General features: G+C 36.7%; 1 protein-coding gene across 6 annotated transcripts in view; it reads left to right on the plus strand.

Moving 5' to 3' along the window:
• Window positions 1–20,293, plus strand: part of THOC2 (THO complex subunit 2) — a 47,883-nt gene extending 27,590 nt beyond the window's left edge. For 2 of the 6 annotated variants that reach the window (XM_064713361.1, XM_064713363.1), the window contains 20 exons: window positions 170–287; window positions 786–965; window positions 1,556–1,720; window positions 2,377–2,652; window positions 3,094–3,235; window positions 5,534–5,691; window positions 6,387–6,515; window positions 7,116–7,247; window positions 7,331–7,515; window positions 8,245–8,429; window positions 8,725–8,830; window positions 9,190–9,626; window positions 10,490–10,548; window positions 12,047–12,082; window positions 16,057–16,194; window positions 16,542–16,611; window positions 16,691–16,848; window positions 17,455–17,531; window positions 17,635–17,682; window positions 19,429–20,293. In XM_064713361.1, coding sequence (XP_064569431.1) covers window positions 170–287; window positions 786–965; window positions 1,556–1,720; window positions 2,377–2,652; window positions 3,094–3,235; window positions 5,534–5,691; window positions 6,387–6,515; window positions 7,116–7,247; window positions 7,331–7,515; window positions 8,245–8,429; window positions 8,725–8,830; window positions 9,190–9,626; window positions 10,490–10,548; window positions 12,047–12,082; window positions 16,057–16,194; window positions 16,542–16,611; window positions 16,691–16,848; window positions 17,455–17,531; window positions 17,635–17,662 — 2,779 coding nt within the window. In that variant the 3' untranslated portion in view covers window positions 17,663–17,682; window positions 19,429–20,293. Of the gene's footprint in view, window positions 1–169; window positions 288–785; window positions 966–1,555; window positions 1,721–2,376; window positions 2,653–3,093; window positions 3,236–5,533; window positions 5,692–6,386; window positions 6,516–7,115; window positions 7,248–7,330; window positions 7,516–8,244; window positions 8,430–8,724; window positions 8,831–9,189; window positions 9,627–10,489; window positions 11,370–12,046; window positions 12,083–16,056; window positions 16,195–16,541; window positions 16,612–16,690; window positions 16,849–17,454; window positions 17,532–17,634; window positions 17,683–19,428 lie in introns of those variants that run through there. The other 4 variants (XM_064713362.1, XM_064713364.1, XR_010440367.1 and 1 more) reach the window with 3 other exon arrangements.

Genomic DNA, 20,293 nt, shown 5'->3' on the forward strand with positions numbered 1-20,293 from the left:
CAATAAAGAAATCCTTGGGCTTGACATACCAGTTTCTTCTTCAAAATAGAATGAAAATGTTGTTTAACATGCATTGTGGTGCTGCCTTGTAATATATATTGAATGTCATAGCTCCTGGTTGTTAAACAAATTGTCTTGTTTTTACTCCACTTTCCTGTTTTCTTTGCAGCTTTGATTTGCTTATTTTAAAAGAGGTGGTGCAGAAAATGGCAGGGATAGAAATTACTGAAGAAATGACCATGGAGCAGTTGGAAGCCATGACTGGTGGAGAGCAGCTGAAAGCTGAGGTGTGTTTGTGTTAAATTTAATAATAATTATTGGGGTTTTTTTGGTGATTCTAAAGACTCTGGTTCAAGAACTCTGGCAGCACAGCTGAGAAAGATGTGTGCTTTATCAGAGCTGCCTCCTTTTGAGCTTGGAGGCCTTGAGTCAGGCAGCCAAGGCAGTGTAGATGTGAACTTCAGTTCCTGTGCATCACAGCATCTCATCCTCAGGACAGTGTCACATGGCAGAGCTGGGAATTCCAGCAGGCACTGAGCTTGGATGTGCTGCAGCCCTGCTGGCTCAGCCCTGCTCAGGGGGAGCAGTGAAAACTGATTAAAGCAGGCAAGACTGGTTAGTTGCTGATTCTTCTATACATACATTGCAGTACAGCATCCAGGGAGTTTTACTGCTGCACAGTAACTATTGCTGGTAATTCATCAGTATTTCTGCAGTCAGCTCACACAGATTCCATTCCTCATGCACTGTTTTTCAGCTTGGGTAACTTTTTCTGTCCTCTGCAGGGTGGATACTTTGGCCAAATCAGGAATACAAAGAAATCATCTCAGAGATTAAAAGATGCATTATTGGACCATGATCTTGCCCTCCCACTGTGCCTGCTTATGGCTCAGCAGAGAAATGGTGTCATCTTTCAAGAAGGAGGAGAAAAACATCTGAAGCTGGTGGGAAAACTGTATGATCAGGCAAGTGAAAACATCTATTTGAGATCCCCTTCTTTCTGTTAACTTCTACTGTATCAGCACAATATGTGAGGATTCAGCACATAAGTAACAGAACTATATATGAGAATCTAGTACAATAAATATAAATACATAGGATTTTTAAAACTAATTGCTGGGTTTTTCTATTAAAATATATGGAAGTATTAAAAGTATATTATATTGACAAGTGACCTCTCAGTAAAAGAGCAACGCATCCTTTATCATAAAAAGTTAAATTCTTATTTTTTAAGAGTCCATTGTGTTTTCCTAATCTTACTTTGGTAGTGAAACTTCCTTTTTTAAAAAAATAATTCTGTTGCTGCCTTAGGCAGTAGGAACTAATTGCATTCCATTCTGGTAGAATAGAATGCTCTTGAATTCTGCTGGCTTTTCTAGGTGGAGTTTTTTATTTTATTGTTCTTCCCCAATGAGAATTTTTTTGCTCTACTTTGATGTTAGCATTCTTAACAATAAACAAAAAGGAAAAAAAGGCAGACTTTGAAGCTCTCCCTAACTTAATTGTTGAACAAAATAATAATGTTTGCTAACTTTTTGTATTTTTTACTTTGTAGTGCCATGATACCCTGGTACAGTTTGGTGGGTTTTTAGCATCCAATCTAAGCACAGAGGATTACATTAAGCGAGTGCCTTCTATTGATGTTCTCTGTAATGAGTTTCACACACCCCATGATGCTGCATTTTTCCTCTCAAGACCTATGTATGCACACCACATTTCAGTGAGTACAACTCTTCCATTTGTCTGCTTCTAGTGCTGCTCTACTACCTGTTACCAGTACAGGTGGCAGGTTCCAGATAAAAATTGTTGGCTAAATAAAACTTGCTAAGTTTTTTTAGTAGAGTTAGAAATAGAAGCTGTGGGCTGGAACAGGTTGTCCTTAATCTTCTTAGGAAATGTGGCCCATGTGTCAACTTTCACACAACTGAAAGGAGTCATAGCTGATGAACTCACTTCTTTGGATGTCTTGGGTTATCAGTAGTAGGAATTCTCTCCCTCCCCGTTCCCTCAAAGGTGTAAGTTCTTCTGCAGGTGTTTTAAATGGATTTTTGCTGTGGAGGAAAGTGTTGCAGCTGCCAAATGGTGTGCTATCTCAGGAAGTGTCAGAAATGACTTTGTTCCTGCATCTAGAAGTTTGATATGGAGAGCAGTTTTTACTTGGTGTAGCATAATGTGTTACTATAACAAGAGGCAGCAGCATCAGTGAAGAAAGATAAATCCATCCAATGAGGATGAAGACTAAAGTTGTGTATGAGGTTCTTCAGTTTTATGTACTGACATTTCACAAGCAAATGTTGTATAGAAAAGTTAAATGATATTATTAAATATAATTTTTGTATCTATAGATTACAATTTTATTTATTTTTTTATCCACAGTCAAAGTATGATGAGCTAAAAAAAGCTGAGAAGGGAAATAAACAGCAGCACAAAGTGCACAAATACATTACATCTTGTGAGTTGGTGATGGCTCCTGTTCACGAAGCTGTGATTTCCCTGCACCTCCCTAAAGTCTGGGATGACATCAGCCCTCAGTTTTATGCTACATTCTGGTCTTTAACAATGTATGACCTTGCTGTGCCACACAGCAGCTATGACAGAGAAGTCAATAAACTTAAAGTCCAGATGAAAGCCATAGATGACAATCAGGAAATGGTATGTTGATATAATTTTGTGGTCCAATTTAAACTTTCTAGTCTTGAAAGAGTTGCTTTTCATTAAGTATTATGTTAAGCTTGTTTAGATCTGGGAAGTTTTGTCACCTGGTTCATCCATTCTGATTTGCCACGTTAACATAATTTGGATTGACTTTCCTTCATAACTCTCATGTTTAAAGTACTAGTGACTCCAGTAAGTGAAAACTACTGGAAAATCAGTTTCAGAAAGCAGTATCTTTTTCAGACACCTGTACCTATGGTTTGTCTGTTCACTCTTGTCTTAACTATAGCCAGTGTTCATAAAATCAGTTGATTATTAGAGCAGAACATTTCTGAGTAAAAAGTTTTTCAAATATTCTTTAGTGTTACCAGGAACTTATTGCTCTGTCTATAGCAAGTTTAGGTATAATACTAAATAAGTTCTGCTGACATTTTATAGCCTCCAAATAAAAAGAAAAAAGAAAAAGAACGTTGCACAGCTCTGCAGGACAAGCTCCTTGAAGAGGAGAAGAAGCAGTTGGAGCATGTGCAGAGGGTTCTACAGAGACTGAAACTAGAGAAAGATAACTGGCTTCTGGCAAGTAAGTATCTCTAAGGGAAATGATGTGGATGTTTTTGTAGTTGTCAGAACTTCCTTGCACTAATACTCTTAATGTTTATTTGAAAATTTTATTTTTTGTACATTGAGGTCTGTTACAGCAAGGTAAAATTTTAGTTAGAATGTAATGTGTCTTTGCAAATGCTGAGTAATTGGTTTTCATAGAGAAGATTTTGTTTCTTGTGATGTCAAGACTTTTTAAATTTTGCCCTAATTTAGAAAATAAGTTAGAGATTGACCAATTCATTGGAAACTTGTAATTGCAAGCTGGCTTGTACTTGCTAACTGCAGTTAGAATGCTGCTGAATTAATATATTTGCTACAGGACAAAAAATAGGCATGTAAAGTCTCAATGGTTCGTTTGAGTTAACTTACTTTGAGTCCTGTGATTAGGAGGAACATGCCAGGGTTTGGGTGGTGGCATGAGCCCTGTTCCAATGACAGGATAAGTGTTGTGCCAGCCTAACAGCCCCGTGCAGTGAAACAGCATGCACATGTTTCATAGAGCACATATGCAGCAAGCAGAATCAAATCTTTTCTCCTACAAAACATCTGTAATGTTTCATGTTGCTTGTGAACTCTGCTGGTATGGTTAATCTGAAATGTTTTTCTCTGGTCAGTTTTCTTCTCTGGATGAACTTTGAGTTTGTAACTGGAAGTAGTAGTTCGTCTGTCCCAAGAAGCCTAGCATAATCCAGTGGAAAAGTTTTGTTGTCCAACTCATGTAAGATCCATCCAACTGGTTTCATGAAGAAACACTGTTCCCTCTAAGTATTTAATGTACTGTAGCAAATGAACTACAAGAAATTATTGGTTGAAAAGTTACTGCCTGATTAAAACTTGGTCTAGAGGTGACTTGGTAAATTTTTCTACTTAAATAAACACCTAAAAAAGTGTGTAGAAAATAATTTACATAGGTACACACGTAACTCTATGTGGGGTACTGGGAATAGCTTATTGTTGGCTCTTGTGCTTGGGCTTCAGCTGAGGGGTTTCCCAGCATTGAATCCAGAGGCAAGCTCACTATTTCAGCAGTTTGCCCATTAAAATAAGTAATCTGTAATTGCACTACATGAGGAACTAGAAAAGCACATCCACTCTAGTAGTGGGGTTATTATTATTTTTTAAATTATTGACATTTAATTTATTTAAGACTGGCTTCCTGTCCACAGACTTTCGATAGTGTTGGTACCTTTGAGAACAGGTTAATTTTTGGCAGAGTAACCTGGTACCTTTAGCAATTGGAGAGTACCTCTTCAACTGGCTGTTGACTTGCTTTGTACACTTCTGAAGCAACACACACTTGATTGTCCTATGAACTGTGATTCCCTTGATAGATTTTTTTTTCTTTTTTTAAGGCATCAAATGTTTGTTATAGTCTTTGAGGGGTAGATACTAAAGTTAAAGTCAACATCAAGTTTTACCAGTCCTTTCTTGAGCAAGCTTTATTCCTCAAGCATTGCAAAATTGAAGCAATAAAACCCTGGGTATTACAACTTGGGGCCTGTGCAGAACCAGCAGTGGCCCTTGTGAGGATCATGACTGTTCTTCCTTTGAAGGCATCCACTTGCAGTCTTTAGTTCTGTACTTCCCTCTGACCTTGCCTTCATGCTGTACATTCCTCTCAGCTTGTTTTTATGCTCCTTGTTGCCATGGGACCAGTTTGGGTATGTGTTATGCTTTGAGTTTGCCAACCTGTGGTTGACCAAACAGAAATGGGTGACTCTAGAACTTGATACAGTGCAGTCTTTTACTCAGTGGAAGAATGAAACTTTCACAAAATGTGTGTATATTGGGGTGGTGGTTTATTGAAGGCTATTCTTTAAATTCCTCTCTGTTTGATTAATTGGAAAAATGATTGTTAATGGATTCTATAGAGACACCATATTCTTCAGTTTAGAAGGAGGCCAAACTAAAAGTCAGCCCCATGTAGAAAGATGAAAGGTGTTCTAGAGAAATGGCAGGTGGTGTTTGCTTTTCTGCTGTGCACAATTTGAGCAGGTGAAGTTTACTGAAGCTTTCCTATAACCTGTTTTTAGCCCCATTGTGTGAAAGAAGAATTTTGCCAATAAGAAATTGGCACATCCACCCTGCTATTCTATCCCCACCCTCAAACAGTTGCACTTCTATTGACTTTTTCTGATCAATGCCAAGGATGTGTCTGAATTCAAACACCAGAGTATGGATCTGTCATACTGAACTTGGGAAGAGAGTAGTTGAATGATAAACATTGACTTTATTTTTCTTTCCTTTTCTCCCTCTCAACTTTTGTTTCTTGAAGAATCTACCAAAAATGAGACTATCACCAAATTTTTACAGTTGTGTATATTTCCTCGCTGCATTTTCTCGGCAATTGATGCAGTTTACTGTGCTCACTTTGTTGAACTGGTGCATCAGCAGAAAACACCCAATTTCTCCACACTTCTCTGCTATGACCGAGTAAGTAGCTACCATTGTGTGTGTAATTTCATCATTACCACTGCAAACATCCCAAATTAGAGTCTCCCCTGCCAAAATAGGTAAACAAGGTCCTGTGACAATCAGAGGTTCACTTTTGTACTTCAGATCTTCTGATTAAAGCTTTCTTAAAGCTTCAGTGGTTTATTCATTTTAGCTGTGTGTTCCCTTCTGTAGAACCAATTTTCTGCTGCTTGTCCCCCACCAGCAACATCCTTGGGACCCCTCTGACCCTGGAAATGGTGCTGCAGACAGTGGGATTGTTTGTGTCACTGCACCTGCTCTGATTTCATGTGTCCAAAAGGGCCTTTCTAGTCAAGTAGCCCTATCTGATGGACCTGTGTGGGCCAAGAAAAAAAAAAACAAACACTTTTTTGCATCTGATTGGCTGGATGTTTACTTCTACCAGCTCAAATCATTATTAATTTGAAAATAAAACACTTATGTCAGCAAAGACACTTGAACTATCAGTGTGGCAGCAGCAGCTGTGTGCTTGGATTCTGGGCTAAGTGTGGGACCAGCACTTGGGACACAAACAATATTTTAGAAGCAGTCTCTGTTGCATTTAGAAACCAGCTTAATGGTGGTTTAGATGAGAAAAATTTATAATTTTTGTTGGGTTTTTTGCTTTTGTAATTCAGTAAGGTCCTAGTAATGTTTTTTTGCTCTGTTCACAGGTTTTCTCTGATATTATATATACAGTTGCAAGTTGCACAGAAAATGAAGCCAGTAGATATGGCAGGTTTTTGTGCTGTATGCTGGAGACTGTGACCAGGTGGCACAGTGACAGAGTCATATATGAAAAGGTACAGAAATTGAATAAAATGAGTTTGCTCATTAGAGTATGTACTAACAATTTGTGTAATTCAGCCCAGTAAAAATGGATTTAGTGTAACTCTTAGATTTAAAAACAGTATGATTGGATTTTTCTGATGCTATAATCATAAAATTGACTTATATTTTACTATAATTCATGTAGTTTTGGTAGAAGTAATTTTGTATGGTGTTAAAAATATAATTTAATTATACTAGTAATGGGTTTTTCTATTATAATATATATTCTTATATATTATATAAATAAAATTTAACTATGTTAATTAATAATATAATTTGCTAAAAAACCCTTTCCATTTCTGATTTTCACATAGAAAAGATAATATTGAATAATAATTGAAGATAATTTAGGGAGCATATGAAAACTCTCCCAATACTCCTTGCACCAGCTAGTTAAATTATGAATAATCTTTTCTCTCACCCACAACTAAAATTTCAACATAAATTAGCTTAAAAAAAGAAAAGAGTCTTTTAAAGTGTGATGGTGTCTTGTTCTTTAGAGTTTAGGGTTTAGAATTACTGGTTTTGTTTCCCAAAAAATAACTTTCTCCTATTTGTTGATGTGGATGTAGGAATGTGGCAACTATCCAGGTTTCCTGACTATATTACGAGCAACTGGGTTTGATGGTGGAAACAAGGCTGATCAACTGGATTATGAGAATTTTAGACACGTGGTACACAAATGGCACTATAAATTAACTAAGGTAAATAGAGATGCCAAAAACCTTATGTTTTTTGAATGCTTTAAAAACAAACCCAACTTCATTAGATGTAATTTATGTTTTAGGCTTCTGTGCACTGTCTGGAAACAGGTGAATATACACATATCAGAAACATCCTGATTGTGCTGACCAAAATCCTTCCATGGTATCCAAAAGTGCTGAACCTGGGTCAAGCCTTGGAAAGAAGAGTACACAAGATATGTCAGGAAGAGAAAGAGAAGAGACCTGATCTATATGCATTGGCTATGGGGTAACAACAACTTATTTAAGAAAGTGGTTAAAAGTGGATCATGAAAGGCATCTAAAGACTCGGAACTGTTACAGTCCTAACATTTGATTTTTACCTTATCACAGAAGATTTCGCTATCCTGCATCTCGGTGCTGGCAGTGTGAATGAAAACATTCATTTTGTGCTGGATGATCACTAATTTCCTTTGCAAGACTCTAGGAAAACCCTTAAAATAGTAAAGATTTCTACTCACAAGAGCATAGCTTAATTTTAGAGAAATAATATAGCAGCAAGGAGATAGGAGGGATAGTAACAGGAAGAAAGCCAAGGGCTATTGCTGCAAGACTGTTTAGATATTGAAAGTGCATATGATTCTAAAATGCTTAGTTACATGTTACATCTTCCAGTGGTGAATGTGGAATCATCCTTGTGTGCCTGAGGGGCAGTTCAGGCTGCCCTGACAGTTTGAAGTTTTGTCAGCAGTCAGTTTGTTCTGTGTGTTTGGCCAGCGGTGTGTGTGTGTGGTGCTGAGGAAGAGGGTGTGGAGGTAGGGCTGCTTCTGTGTCTAGTGGGTTTGTTTGTTTTTCTTTTTCTTTTGAGCTCATCAGTATAGGGGGAAGAAACTGCGTATCAGTTAGGAAAAACTGTGAAATAAATAACAGATGAACTGTTAGATTAGATCCACATTTAAGATTCAACCCATGTTTTGCTTTGTGTTTGTGCATATTTAACAATCTGTGCGACTTGCAGCTATTCTGGACAGTTGAAAAGTAGGAAGCCTTTCATGATACCTGAAAATGAATTTCACCACAAAGACCCACCTGCCAGGAATGCTGTACCTGCAACAGTACAAAATGGGCCAGGTGGTGCTGGGATGCCTACGTCTCTCACAATAAATACAGTTAGACTGGAAGAGGGCACTACTGAGGAGACTGGTAAACACAACTATGATTATTATATATTTATTTTTTAATAGAATTTTTCTGACATTACAGGCTTCTCTCAAAATTTGCCTCATTAAGCTAAAAAGAAAAAAAATACAAATGGGATGTTAAATGGTATCGGTGTGTGTTCTTTATTTTTACTTGGTTTTGGGGGAGAGGATCTGCTGCCTGTTTTAGCTGTTAGCTACACATGACCTGACATGAATATGCTCAGCTACTTGTTGTATTTTTACCAGTAGGTTATAGATTAATTTGTTGAAATAGAGCTGTTCTTTCTTTTTTTAAGCAGATAAACTAAAGGAGAAGTCTCAGGGTGTGGTGAAAGTTATTAATAAAACTGTCAACGCTACACCGAAGGTGACAACAAGCAATGGAAACAGTGCATCTAATAGGTGAGAAAAACTATTCTGTCACATTCTCTATTTTCTTCCTTCCAAGCCACAGAAATACACTTGGAAATGACTTGCCTTTTCATTTTACTTCTGGGTTCTGTGTAAATAGTTCCCATTTCTTTAAAGTTTAAAAAATTACATTATTTCTTTCAAAATATGCAGTTTTATTGATAAATACATTTCATTTTAGCTACAAAAGATAAATGAGAACATTTCCTTGTTGCTGTTCTGATAAAGAACTGTACATCTTAGTGTCTGCTCCAGAAAATTCTGTCAAACATTCAGAAGTAAAACTTCTGTGATAAAGCTAGAGCTCTGTTTTGTATCTATGCTAATTGGCCATTTTATTTTTGATGCAGCAAAATTATTAAAGAGAAAGATGATAAAGAAAAAAGCGGGAAGGAAAAAGATAAAGAAAAGAAAGACAAGACTCCAGCTGCCACTCCGGAGATGAAGGCACTTGGGAAAGATGGGAAAGATAAACCGAAGGAAGAACGGGCAAACAAAGAGGAGAAAGCAAGAGAGATCAAGGAGAAAACACCAAAATCTGACAAAGAGAAGGAAAAGGTGAAGAAAGAAGAAAAAGCTTCAAAAGAAGAAAAGTCCAAGACGGTTGTAACCATCATTGAGTCAAAGTCAACTGCAGAAAAGGAGAGAGAAAAGGAGCCATCCAGAGAAAGAGATCTAGCAAAGGAAATGAAATCCAAGGAAAATGCTAAAGGAGGAGAAAAGGTGCCAGTAGCTGGGTCCTTGAAGTCACCTGTTCCCCGATCAGAAACATCAGAATCTGAAAGGGGTAAGCTTGAATATTTAGTTTCTGTTCTTGTCTAGGAAAATAGAATATGTCACTTGAAAATCACTGAATGGCAAAAAATGCTGGAGAAGATGAGAGAGAATCGTTACATAATAAGTAAGATTTTGGCACTGACATTTCAATACAGTCAATAGCTAAGGGAGGTGGTCAGAGTATCTCCAAAAAGCAAACTATGGGAATGTGTGAACTTCGCATATTTCCAGTGAATGCTTATTCTCACAAAGCTTGCCATTTTTTAAATGCAAGTCTAAATGTTCTTCTATTAAAATATATTGATATAACTTTGACCATGCAAGTTTTGCAAAAGTGTAATGCAAAAACTTTGTGTGTACTTTGAGAGCTTCATGACAACCTTTGAATTGGAAGAAAATAAGGAAAGTGAAAGATAGACCTTTGCATCCTTAAGAAGGATGTAGAAAGCTTTATCGGTCTCCTCTTATATTAAGAGTGAGCAAATCCTTAAGTTATTATTTGAGGTTGATGTTAAATTTTATATTTGTTCTGCATGAGGCAAACACCATAAGGGAAGACTGTAATGCTTTTCTTAGGGTTCACCTGTTCAGAGTCTTCATAGAAATTCTGAAATTCACGTGCTGACTTCTATAAAATGGAAGTTTGGAGTGAGCATAATTTTGCAGCAGTTTGTTCACATTACACTTCTGCTGCAAACTTTCATAAAGATGGTCAATGTGTGCTGCTAACTCTAGATAGCTTAAGGAAAACAAAATTCTCATAGTGGTAAGAAATCTAGCTGTAATTATGTTGGTACTTCAGAAAGTTATATTATTTGATTCTCAGACTCTTTGAACTGTTTTAATAATGCCATTGTTCTGTTCTTTCCTCAGAACAAAAACGCCGCAAAGTTGATACACATTCTTCTCCGTCACATTCCTCAACAGTAAAGGTTAGTATAGCCTGAGGAAGGCAGCACCCATGTTAGGCTCACGAGTTTGGGATGCCAGTATTCGACTTCTTCAAGTTTTGTGCCAAGTATACACTGGAACCACTGGAGGTTTTATGTTGCATTAGAAAATGCATTCCTTTTCTTTATTGGCGGACTGTCTTTTTTTCTATAAAAATATTTTTTAATTAACCAAAATAATGCTTCAAGGACCTAGCACAAATTTTGTAAAATAGTGTTTGGAAATTTCAAGAGAATTTTTACACAGAAGTGCCTCATTGCTTTAAGCAGTCAGTTTTTTTGGAGTGCAATGGTAGCTACAAGCAAACGAGTCTTTGCAACAGAGTGGAGCATATTTTTCTGCACTTCTTTGAAGAATCTATAGCACTGAAGATTCCTGGATGATACGGGATGTACGATACCTCTGAATTCATCAGGCTTCTTGATGAGCATCATACCGATATGTGCCTTCTAAGGAGGAGTCTTGAAAGGAGTTCCATTTTAAAGTCTCCTTGGTGATCAGTTCTCCTGTAGTTGTGTGTATTCAGTGCGCATGCAGCTTCTGTTGTACCTTCCCTTCGAGGTTTGTTTATTTCCAATGGGTTCCCACCATGTTGAGCCCTGCGTTACGATAAAACCAGATGTGGCCACCAAGCCTCCTACCCAGCAAAGAGAAACCCCAAGCACTCAAGCGCAGCACAAAACCATGGGCGTAGCCTACTTGAAGACTCAGGGTAGCCATTCCTTGCTCCATATTTTATTATTTCTAAACCATCTATGTTCATGGAATCTTTGAATTTGCAGTACGTTGAACATTTAAAACTGTAAGTTACCAATACTTCATCGAGAGCACTGTGATGGATTATGTGGGTCTTTAAACTTCACCATCTTACCAACTTTAGAACAAGCTCTTCTCTTTTTTCTTTTTTTTTTTTTCAAAGTACATCTTTTTCTATGTAAGATTTACTTGAAATATTTAACTTAATTTTGGAGAATTCAAATAGCTTTTACTAGTTTTGAGAAACAGGTGACAGTGATAACTACTCAGTGATGACATTTTTTATAAATAGCAGCATAAGGTCATTCTAGAGTGACTTCTACCACATTTAACTGAAAGTGGAGAAGATACAGGTTTACAAGTATTTTAAACCTGTTTCACCTCTTGTTCAGCTAAATTTAGAGTTGACTACTTTTTCTTTGTATTTTTGTCTAGCCAGGAGAGTGTGTTTTCACTATTTTAGGAAGAATTAGATGTAGACTTATTTTGTAGTTTATTTAATAGCAAAGTCTAGAGAATAGATAAGGACTGTCTTTCCCCCCCCACTTTCTTTTTAAAAAGTATTTCAGTTTCTAGCTTTATTTGAAGTATGGTATTAACATAAGATTTATTCCAGAAGGAGTAGCTGTTTTTTGTTTCAAGGGCACGGCCGTGCTTCCCAAAGTCCCTCTGGTTTCTGAAAACTATTCCAGCTCACGTGTCATCTCCGTTCATTTTCTACAGGACAACCTCAACGAACTCAAGGAATCTTCAGCAAAGGTTTGAATCTTTTAGAAACCAGCCAAGTTTATTTTCATGTTTTGTTGCAGAGAGAAGTTATCTTTTGCTCTTGTGGCAAACTCCCATCAGAAATTCAAATTCCATTCCAATACTAGCATAGTTATGGAGGGATGGAGTTTTTTTGCCCTGTTGTGTAAATCCTCTGTACAGGAGAGACAATTGATAATGTAGTAGCAACATAACAAAAATCCCCTGAATTTACCTTTCTGTCAATATTTTGAAGAGATGTCTATCAGTGTCTCTTCTATTCCTCTCTAAAACTTTTGCATACACAGAAATGTCCTTATGATTAAGCCATTTGTTTGGCTGAAGAGCTAACAGAATAGCTAAAATAGTTCTTAGAATTGTTTGAGGGGTTTTGAATATACCCATTAAAGAACAGCAGTTAGTTAAAGAATATTTGACATGCCTCTGGAATATTGATACTCTTTCCCCTTAAAACTGTATTCATGTTCTAGTACTACAGTATTGTTTCTAAGCATCAGAGACAGTCTCCTGAATTATCATCTTTATGTATTTGCTTCCTGTAAATTCACTTCAGTTTCATTACCTTAGGAGAAGGGATACTACAGAATGCTCTCAAGAGTTCATAGAATCAGAATCCCAGATTGGAAGAGACTTCAAGAATCAGCTAGTCCAGGCTTTTTAGCAAAAATGTGGTATAGGCAGGCTGGCCCAGCAGCCTGTGTAGCCACATCATACAAGTGTCCAGTGTTGGGGAATCCATCCCTTCCCTGAGGAGATACTCCAGTGGCTGATTGCTCTTGGTGTGAAGTGTTTCCCTCTTGTGTCCAGCTGGAATCTTCCCAGGAGTAACTTGTATCCATTTCCCATTATTTTTCCATGTTAAAAGGGTATCTCCCTTGGTAGCCACCCTTTAAATACTGGCATGTGGTGCTGAGGTCTCCCCTAAACCTTCTCATGGCTGAGCAAGCCCTGTTCACCCTGCCTTCCCTCTCAGGTCAGGCTTCCCAAGCCTTGGATCAGCCTCTGTGACCCTTCTGGCCCTCCTCCAGCCTGTCCAAATCCTCCTTGTACAGCAGGGACCTAAACTGAGCAGGATGTTCTGGGTGTGGCCTACTAGCACTGGGAATATTGTATTTTAGACAGATTCTGTAAATATTTTGTTACTCTTTTTAGAACTCAAGCACGTTGTAACTGTGGTACAGTAACAGTCACAGGCACTGCACACCTGCTGATACATCAGGGGATGTGACAAATCTTCTCAAGTGGCTGTTAAAGTCTTTGGTTACATAACCAGAACCAGTGTGTAACTAAACTGCACAAAGGTTTATCCCTGGGAAAATGCTGACCATTTGGACTTTTTGGATACTTTTTGGGTTTACCTAGGATTACTTATATGCACCTAATTTAAAAATGTGCTATAGATTTCCATGTTCTGTATTTACACTGTTGTTTTAGTTGCATTTATCTTTGTACAAAGGGTTCAGAACACTTTGTACATTTTAAATCAAAATAACTGTGATCCTTTAATGGACACTTGCAGGTGGATTTTTTAATTGAATCTTTCCAATACCAACTGTATCTGATTATGGGGGTAGTGTATATGGGAAACATCCTTTAGTCTTACCATTGATGAAACTACAATGTCTGTAGATTGAATCTAGATACATCTATAAATCATCAACATATCTTGTATATGTAATTCTTTTCAATTAGAAAAGTATAGTATTTGTCTTGAGCTTGCCTCTGCCTGAAGGGTGGTGTATGAAAATCTGTTAAACCTCACTTTTCCCTTCCTTACTGCATGAGTCAAGATTCAGTTGGTTAATTGAAATTTTGCTTATGTTTTCATTCCTTAAGCTAAAGTTTTAAATAAAAGTATTTATTTTACTTATTAGCACATTGATTTAATTAAGCAGGCAGTGGAACTGTTTGTAATCAAATTAACAGCAAACAGCTTTATTTTTCTAGTTAATTTGAAAAGTTATGTTTTAGAATTAACTGTAATGTGTTTGTGTAGACTTAGCTGGAAGTGTATTGCAGTTGTGTGACCTTTTAATGGATTTATTCTTTAAGTGTTTGGGAAACTGGGTGTTGTCCAACCCATTCCTTCCTGTTCTCAATGTTCTTTTCTAATCTTTCTCACTTAATGAACTAATCTTCACTCTTCAGTACTGTTCTAACAGACTTAAAGCAGTTCATGCCAATGTTCCCTGTACATGGTGTAAGACAAGTTAAATGTTCTTTACTTCCATGTACTTATTTGGGGAAGGGATGGCATGTTCAGATGCCTGTAAGATTTATGAGTTCAGTTTCCACTAAAAGTTAAAAGTCTAGTGCTCTTGTCTGCTTACAGGCTTTCTTTATTCTGACTTTGCTCAGTTTCTGGAACCAGACAATGGAAATACTGGTTTACACTGCAGGTTATAAAATAAATGGTGCCAGACTTGAGTTAGGGTTTGTTTGTTTTTTTCTTGCTTTGGCATTTGTCCAAGTTACAAACCACACCAAAGCACCCAAAATCTGATGTGTCATCAGCTGGCAGCAAGTTGATAAAGCCTTTCTGGTAAAGGAGGTGGGGGAGGATGGATGTAGTTTTCCAAAACTCTGCATTGGAATGGTAGAGGAGCAGTGGAATCTGTCATGAACAGCCATGAGAACACAAGAAATGGAATAGGAGAAAGCAGAGCCATGAGGTTCTGTTTTCCCCTCTGGAAAGCAGCTCTAGAGACAACTGAATGGGGCTGTTTAGAGAAAACACATTTACATGTCATTGTCAGCAAAGAAGAGAGCAGGAATAAATTTACCTGTGGAATGGCATTGTAAGAAATTGAATAAGAAAAGAGGAGTGAGCGAAAAGCAAAAAGAAATACCTAGTGCAAGAAGTAGTGAAGGTTCAGTCTGTTATAGGAGAATAAAATTCCAGTGAAATAAAAGGAAAGAGACCTAAATTTTGTCAGTGTGGCATTTAACATAGAATCACTAACATCAGGTTTTGGTAAGTTAAATATTTGCTGAAACTGGAGAAGGATGGGATTACCTTAATTTTGAAAGTTGAAGCACTGATTGGTTTGGCTCAAGCATTATCTTGATTGTTTTAAACTAATCTTCCACTTCCCTCTTTCATTGGTGTTTTTTTAAGTAGGGTGTCTCTCTAAAAAGAAATACAGAGCATATTTTAGTAGAGATGTTTTGTCCCCAAATAAAATTGTTAACTTGTGAAACTGGGGAAAGAATGAAGTATACTGATTTAAATCTGTGTGCTGGTGTAACTTAAATACCAAGGGAAGTGATTTTAATTTAAAATGTGCTCTTAATATTTTTTAGATCTAACTATATAACTGTTTTGAAAAAGACAGGTATAATTACTGTAATGTATCCATATTTATAATAACAGATGTGCTGCCTGTTTTATGGAGCTTACCAGAATTGGTTAGAAGAGATAGTGGAATAACAATCTAGCACATATTAGAGAAACTAAACATAGAATTATTTTCTATGTTTAGCTGTTTTTCTCATTTGAATGTTAGAAATTAGATTAAAAGACATTATTCAAAGTATTGTCCTAAATACTTTGTTGATAAGATAATTCTTTAAAAATGAATTATAGCTTGTTTAAGCAGTTGATTCCATTCATTCCTCCTGGGCAAGACTGCAGGTGTTAGCTTAGTCCAGTAACCTCCATATCCTGTTTCTTTTGCCCTGTGTCAGATTTGTGTTCTTGCATCCAACAGTCCTGGTGAACAGAGTTGTGTGTATTTAATATAAATGTTTCAATTAAGAGGAAATATTCTTAAATTGAGTAAATAAGCTGTAGGTTAAATTATAGATTATGAGTTTGAACATGTCTTCAGTCACTCTTTGTTTTGTTAATAAAGTATTTATGTTTAATATTTGAGCTAGGTCTGATATGTTAGAATAAGATTTCTTTTTGTTTACATGTCTAGGAATACATATTAATATTTGGTGATGTTGCCTTAATTTAACAGCACTACATAAACCACACTACTCCAACACTGTCCAAGAGTAAGGAGAGAGAAGTGGAGAAGAAAGATTTGGACAAGTCAAGGGAGAGATCCAGAGAGAGAGAGAAGAAAGATGAAAAGGACAGGAAAGATCGAAAAAGGGTTGGTGGCATTTTTAATGAACTGGCTTAGACAGTTGGTTTGTCCTGGGAAAGCTTTCTGTTGCAAGCCCTTGCAGTAATAATTGGCTGTCCAGCCCATTTGAGCAGAATGATCTGTATCAGAGGTGCCTTTTTTGTTCTGCTACTCTTTCAAGGCTTGGTTTGCAGTAATGTTTTCAAACCTCTGCTCCCTCCAAACTGATCTCCAGAAACTTCACACGAGATGTAACAGCTCAGTTACATTCTAAGTATTGAAAAATTAGTTCTCCAAAGTAAGAATACAAGCAGGTGCTAGTTCAGGAGTGTGTTTTAGTCTGCTAACATCTGCATAATTGTATTTGGTGCCAGGATCATTCAAACAGTGACCGAGAGGTGCCCCAGGATTCAACTAAACGACGCAAAGAGGAAAATGGCACAAGTATGTGTTCTACTTTTTGTGTGAGTGTTTGTCAGGCTTCTGCTTGTTGGGAATTACAACTTTGTGTTCTGTTTTTTAGCTGGTTCTTCAAAACATAGCAAAAGTGAAAGTCCTTCTGATTCCCCTCGCTTAAATGAAAAAGAGAAGGAGAAAAACAAATCAAAATCTTCAGGAAAAGAGAAAGGTGATTCAATCAAGGCAGAAAAGATGGAGAAGAGCTCCTCTGGTAGCAAAAAGGTAAAATAAATTCTTCTCTTGTTTATTTGTTGTTGCTGACAGAGCATGCGGATATTTTTTCCCTAAAACTTATTGCTGCTTTATAGCCTAAATTTAAAAGATATGCTGTGAATGTGTAAGAAAATGCTCTTGAAACTTTTGGGATCTTGTGACTTTAACTATCTCAGCAGTCGCTCCCAGCAGGAGCAGGATAGTTTGGAGGACTAGTTCATTTTGGCAGTAGCCAGGAAGATTCAGAACTTACAGGTTCTGAATAATTTAAAATATTTGCAGACTCCTCTTAACTTACATATAAACTAGGCTGTAATTCAGATTTCCACATGCATGTGTCAGCACAGCTTCTTTTGGTAAAAGCAGGTGTGTTGCAGTTATTTGTATTCACCAAACTGTGGTTCCCTCTTGCAGCTTTGCTGCTGGCACTAACCAGGGAGCTGGATAAGAAAGATAAAATCATCTCAAAAATCACAGAAGCTGAGTACTGTCATTTTGAGTGATGATTTTTTTTTTTAGCTGTGTTCAGTTATAATGTTAAATGTTACAGTCTTCCTAAATGTCCTGTACAATGGGTACCATAATAAGCTATTTCCCATATGTGTATTTTTAAAGGAATCAAGACATGATAAAGAAAAAGCAGAGAAGAAAGAAAAGCGAGACAGTACTGGGGGGAAAGAAGAAAAGAAACAATATCCTTTTAAACATTGATATTTCAGAAAATTTTTGCAAATGAGCTTCCTTTTATTATATGTAGCACAATACATATTTTTTTTTCCTTAACAATGAATTTACTCATAAATCATCAGACAAACATAGATAATGAAGATTCTTTCAAGAAAGGTAAAAATGTTTGTTATTTAATTTCTTTGATTTGGTATCTCCCATGGGCCCAGTTGACTGGTAATGGATATACAGACAAAACAGCTTAAAATCAGCCAGGATGGTTGGGTGGTGTTTTGGTTGTGTTGTGGGGATTTTTTTTTTTTTTTAATTGATGGTGTTTCATGTTTGGGGGTTTTTGTGGGTATGGGTGGTTTTGGCTTGGGTTTTTAAAATAATAATATTATTTATATTTTAAAAATATTATTAGTATTTTAAATTTTTATTACTGCTTGAGGAGAAAAATATTTCCCTGTCATCATCACAGAGATGATACAGATACTCAGATTTTTTTTTTTTTTGGGAAAAAGAAGAGGCAGAGGATGTGGTGTGTCAGCAGTGGTTGGTGGAATTGCATCTTTGTTGCTTTTTCCAAGAAAAGTTACCATACAAAAGCAGAGGTGGATTTATGTAATTCCGATAATCATCAGCCCTGATAATCTATGTGTTACTGGCAAAATTTTGCCTAATCTGTAGCAAACTCAAGTTTTGTATCTTCATCTTACTTCAACAAAAGCAGTAGCTTTTAAACCACAATGCTGCATGGTGCAGTTGGTCAGCTCATTGTCCCTGCATAATCTTTTATCTGGTCTGATCTGAGGAGCAGGATAAAGGAAAACTCTGGCATGGAAACATGGACTATTTGAAGAAAGAAAAGAAACTTTGGAGTATTTTTAGTAATCCTTATTCAGACTGGATCTTCTGGAAAAATCAATTGTTCTTTGTAGTTGGTGGGGCTCTGAATGGTTGGGGCTTTTTTCAGACCTGTGGAGTTATGTGGGCACTTAAAATTTGTTTTATGGTTATGAGGGTAGGCATTTTTTCTCTTCTACATTGAGCCATTGAAATAATGAAAGATAGTTCTGTGAATATTTTCTAAACTTAAAATTATGAACATTCTTTGGAAAGAATTTGCTGGAATTTTCTTGGCTCTTTGTCCTTCATAGCTGTTACTGTCTGATCACTGTGGAGGAATCCCAGCTTTTTCCCTCTTCTTTTAAATGTTACTTTGGAACAGAAGGAAAAAGGCAGTCTTGGTAAATGAAGTTCACCACTGAGCACTTGCAGCTTCTTTAATAATAAAATATGAACTTTTGTCTTGACTAGCAATTCAATATAGAGTGAGGATTTAAGGATATGAAGTCATTAGTTAAAAAAGCACAACTATGATCTGCTGAGTGTAAATAGCAAGTGCTCAGGTAAATGTCAGTTGTACTGTGGAATTCACATCCAGCTGTGCAATGGTTGGAGCTTCTGGCCTGGAGCACTGACAGCACCCCACTGTGTGCATAGTGAAGGATGAAGAAGTGCTTTGTGTAGCAGCACAGTTGTGGAATCTCATCCTGTGCTCCTGTTAAATCTTTGATACCATTCTCCCTAATGTACAATGTCTGATTGGCTGCATTTATTTCTTGCCTAATTTAGAGATAGTAAGATTTTGAGGGGGTTGCACTTCTAAAGGAGTTTCTACCCTCACAAGTGACTACTTGTTTGCTATTTGTATGTTTAAATTAGCATTTCACTACTTACAGGGCAGTGTTCACAGTAATGTACTTCTTGCTGTGGAATGAGCCAGAGTTAGGGAATGATAAAAATTTTATTTTATTTCCCCCTCATTCTTTGAGTTGTGAATGGAATAAAATGTGAAGTTGTGAGATCAGTGTTCATTTAAACATCTAATTCTAATTATGTCCACCTTTGTTGCAGGTGACATTGAAATGGCAAGATATCCAGCTGTGACCAGAAATGTATTTTCCAGAGTATAGATTGCACAGAAAATTGTCAATGAAGAGGACCCATCTGCATCTCCTTAAATTATTCAGTTTTCTGCTTTATTTCCCCATGCTAAGGACTTAATTGTTAAGTTGTACATTACTGTATTTTTAACTTGTTGCTTAGTTTCTTATACATTTATTTTCAGTACCTGGCTGAAAGTGTTACCTATTCCATATTTTAGCACAATGTGCTGCAAACAAACAGTTGCCATAGTGCAAATGAGGTTTCATGTGTACATAGTTCCACTTTAGTTTGTCGAAAATACTGCCTGAGTGTAGTAATTCTTTCAGTTTGAAATTGCATTCTTTTAGATGTTTGAAAACCACAAATAAACAGTTATTGAACCTTTTTGGATTTACCTCATTTAAACTCAGTTTTTATTTATTACTTGGCCTGTTTTTAATATCGGTAACTAAAAAAAACAAAGTTAAGTGGGAGCACTGTTTTCATGCAATGCTTAGGGAATATTTGTATATTGTGTATAACGTTGACTTGTTTAAAAAAACAATGAATGAACCCTGTCCCATCCCAACCTAAACCTGTGCTCAGTTGTCCCTTGTCACACCTTTTGTTTGTCATGTTGTTTTTAGATTGATTGGAAATGCTCTCTTCAAAACTGAAATAAATTAAGTTTCAGTTACAGCTACAGGAGCTTTGTATTGCTGAACTTTAGTCTGAAAATTTCACAATGACATTTTTAAAAAAGGAAAAAAAAAGAATTTTTTTATCTGCTAAATTCTACCAGTGTAACCTTTTTTCTAAATAAACAATAGTTTTCTCAATGGGTCGTAAATCA

Source organism: Zonotrichia leucophrys, chromosome 4A (genome assembly GCF_028769735.1).
Source record: "Zonotrichia leucophrys gambelii isolate GWCS_2022_RI chromosome 4A, RI_Zleu_2.0, whole genome shotgun sequence".
In the NCBI taxonomy this organism is placed as follows: Eukaryota; Metazoa; Chordata; class Aves; order Passeriformes; family Passerellidae; genus Zonotrichia; species Zonotrichia leucophrys.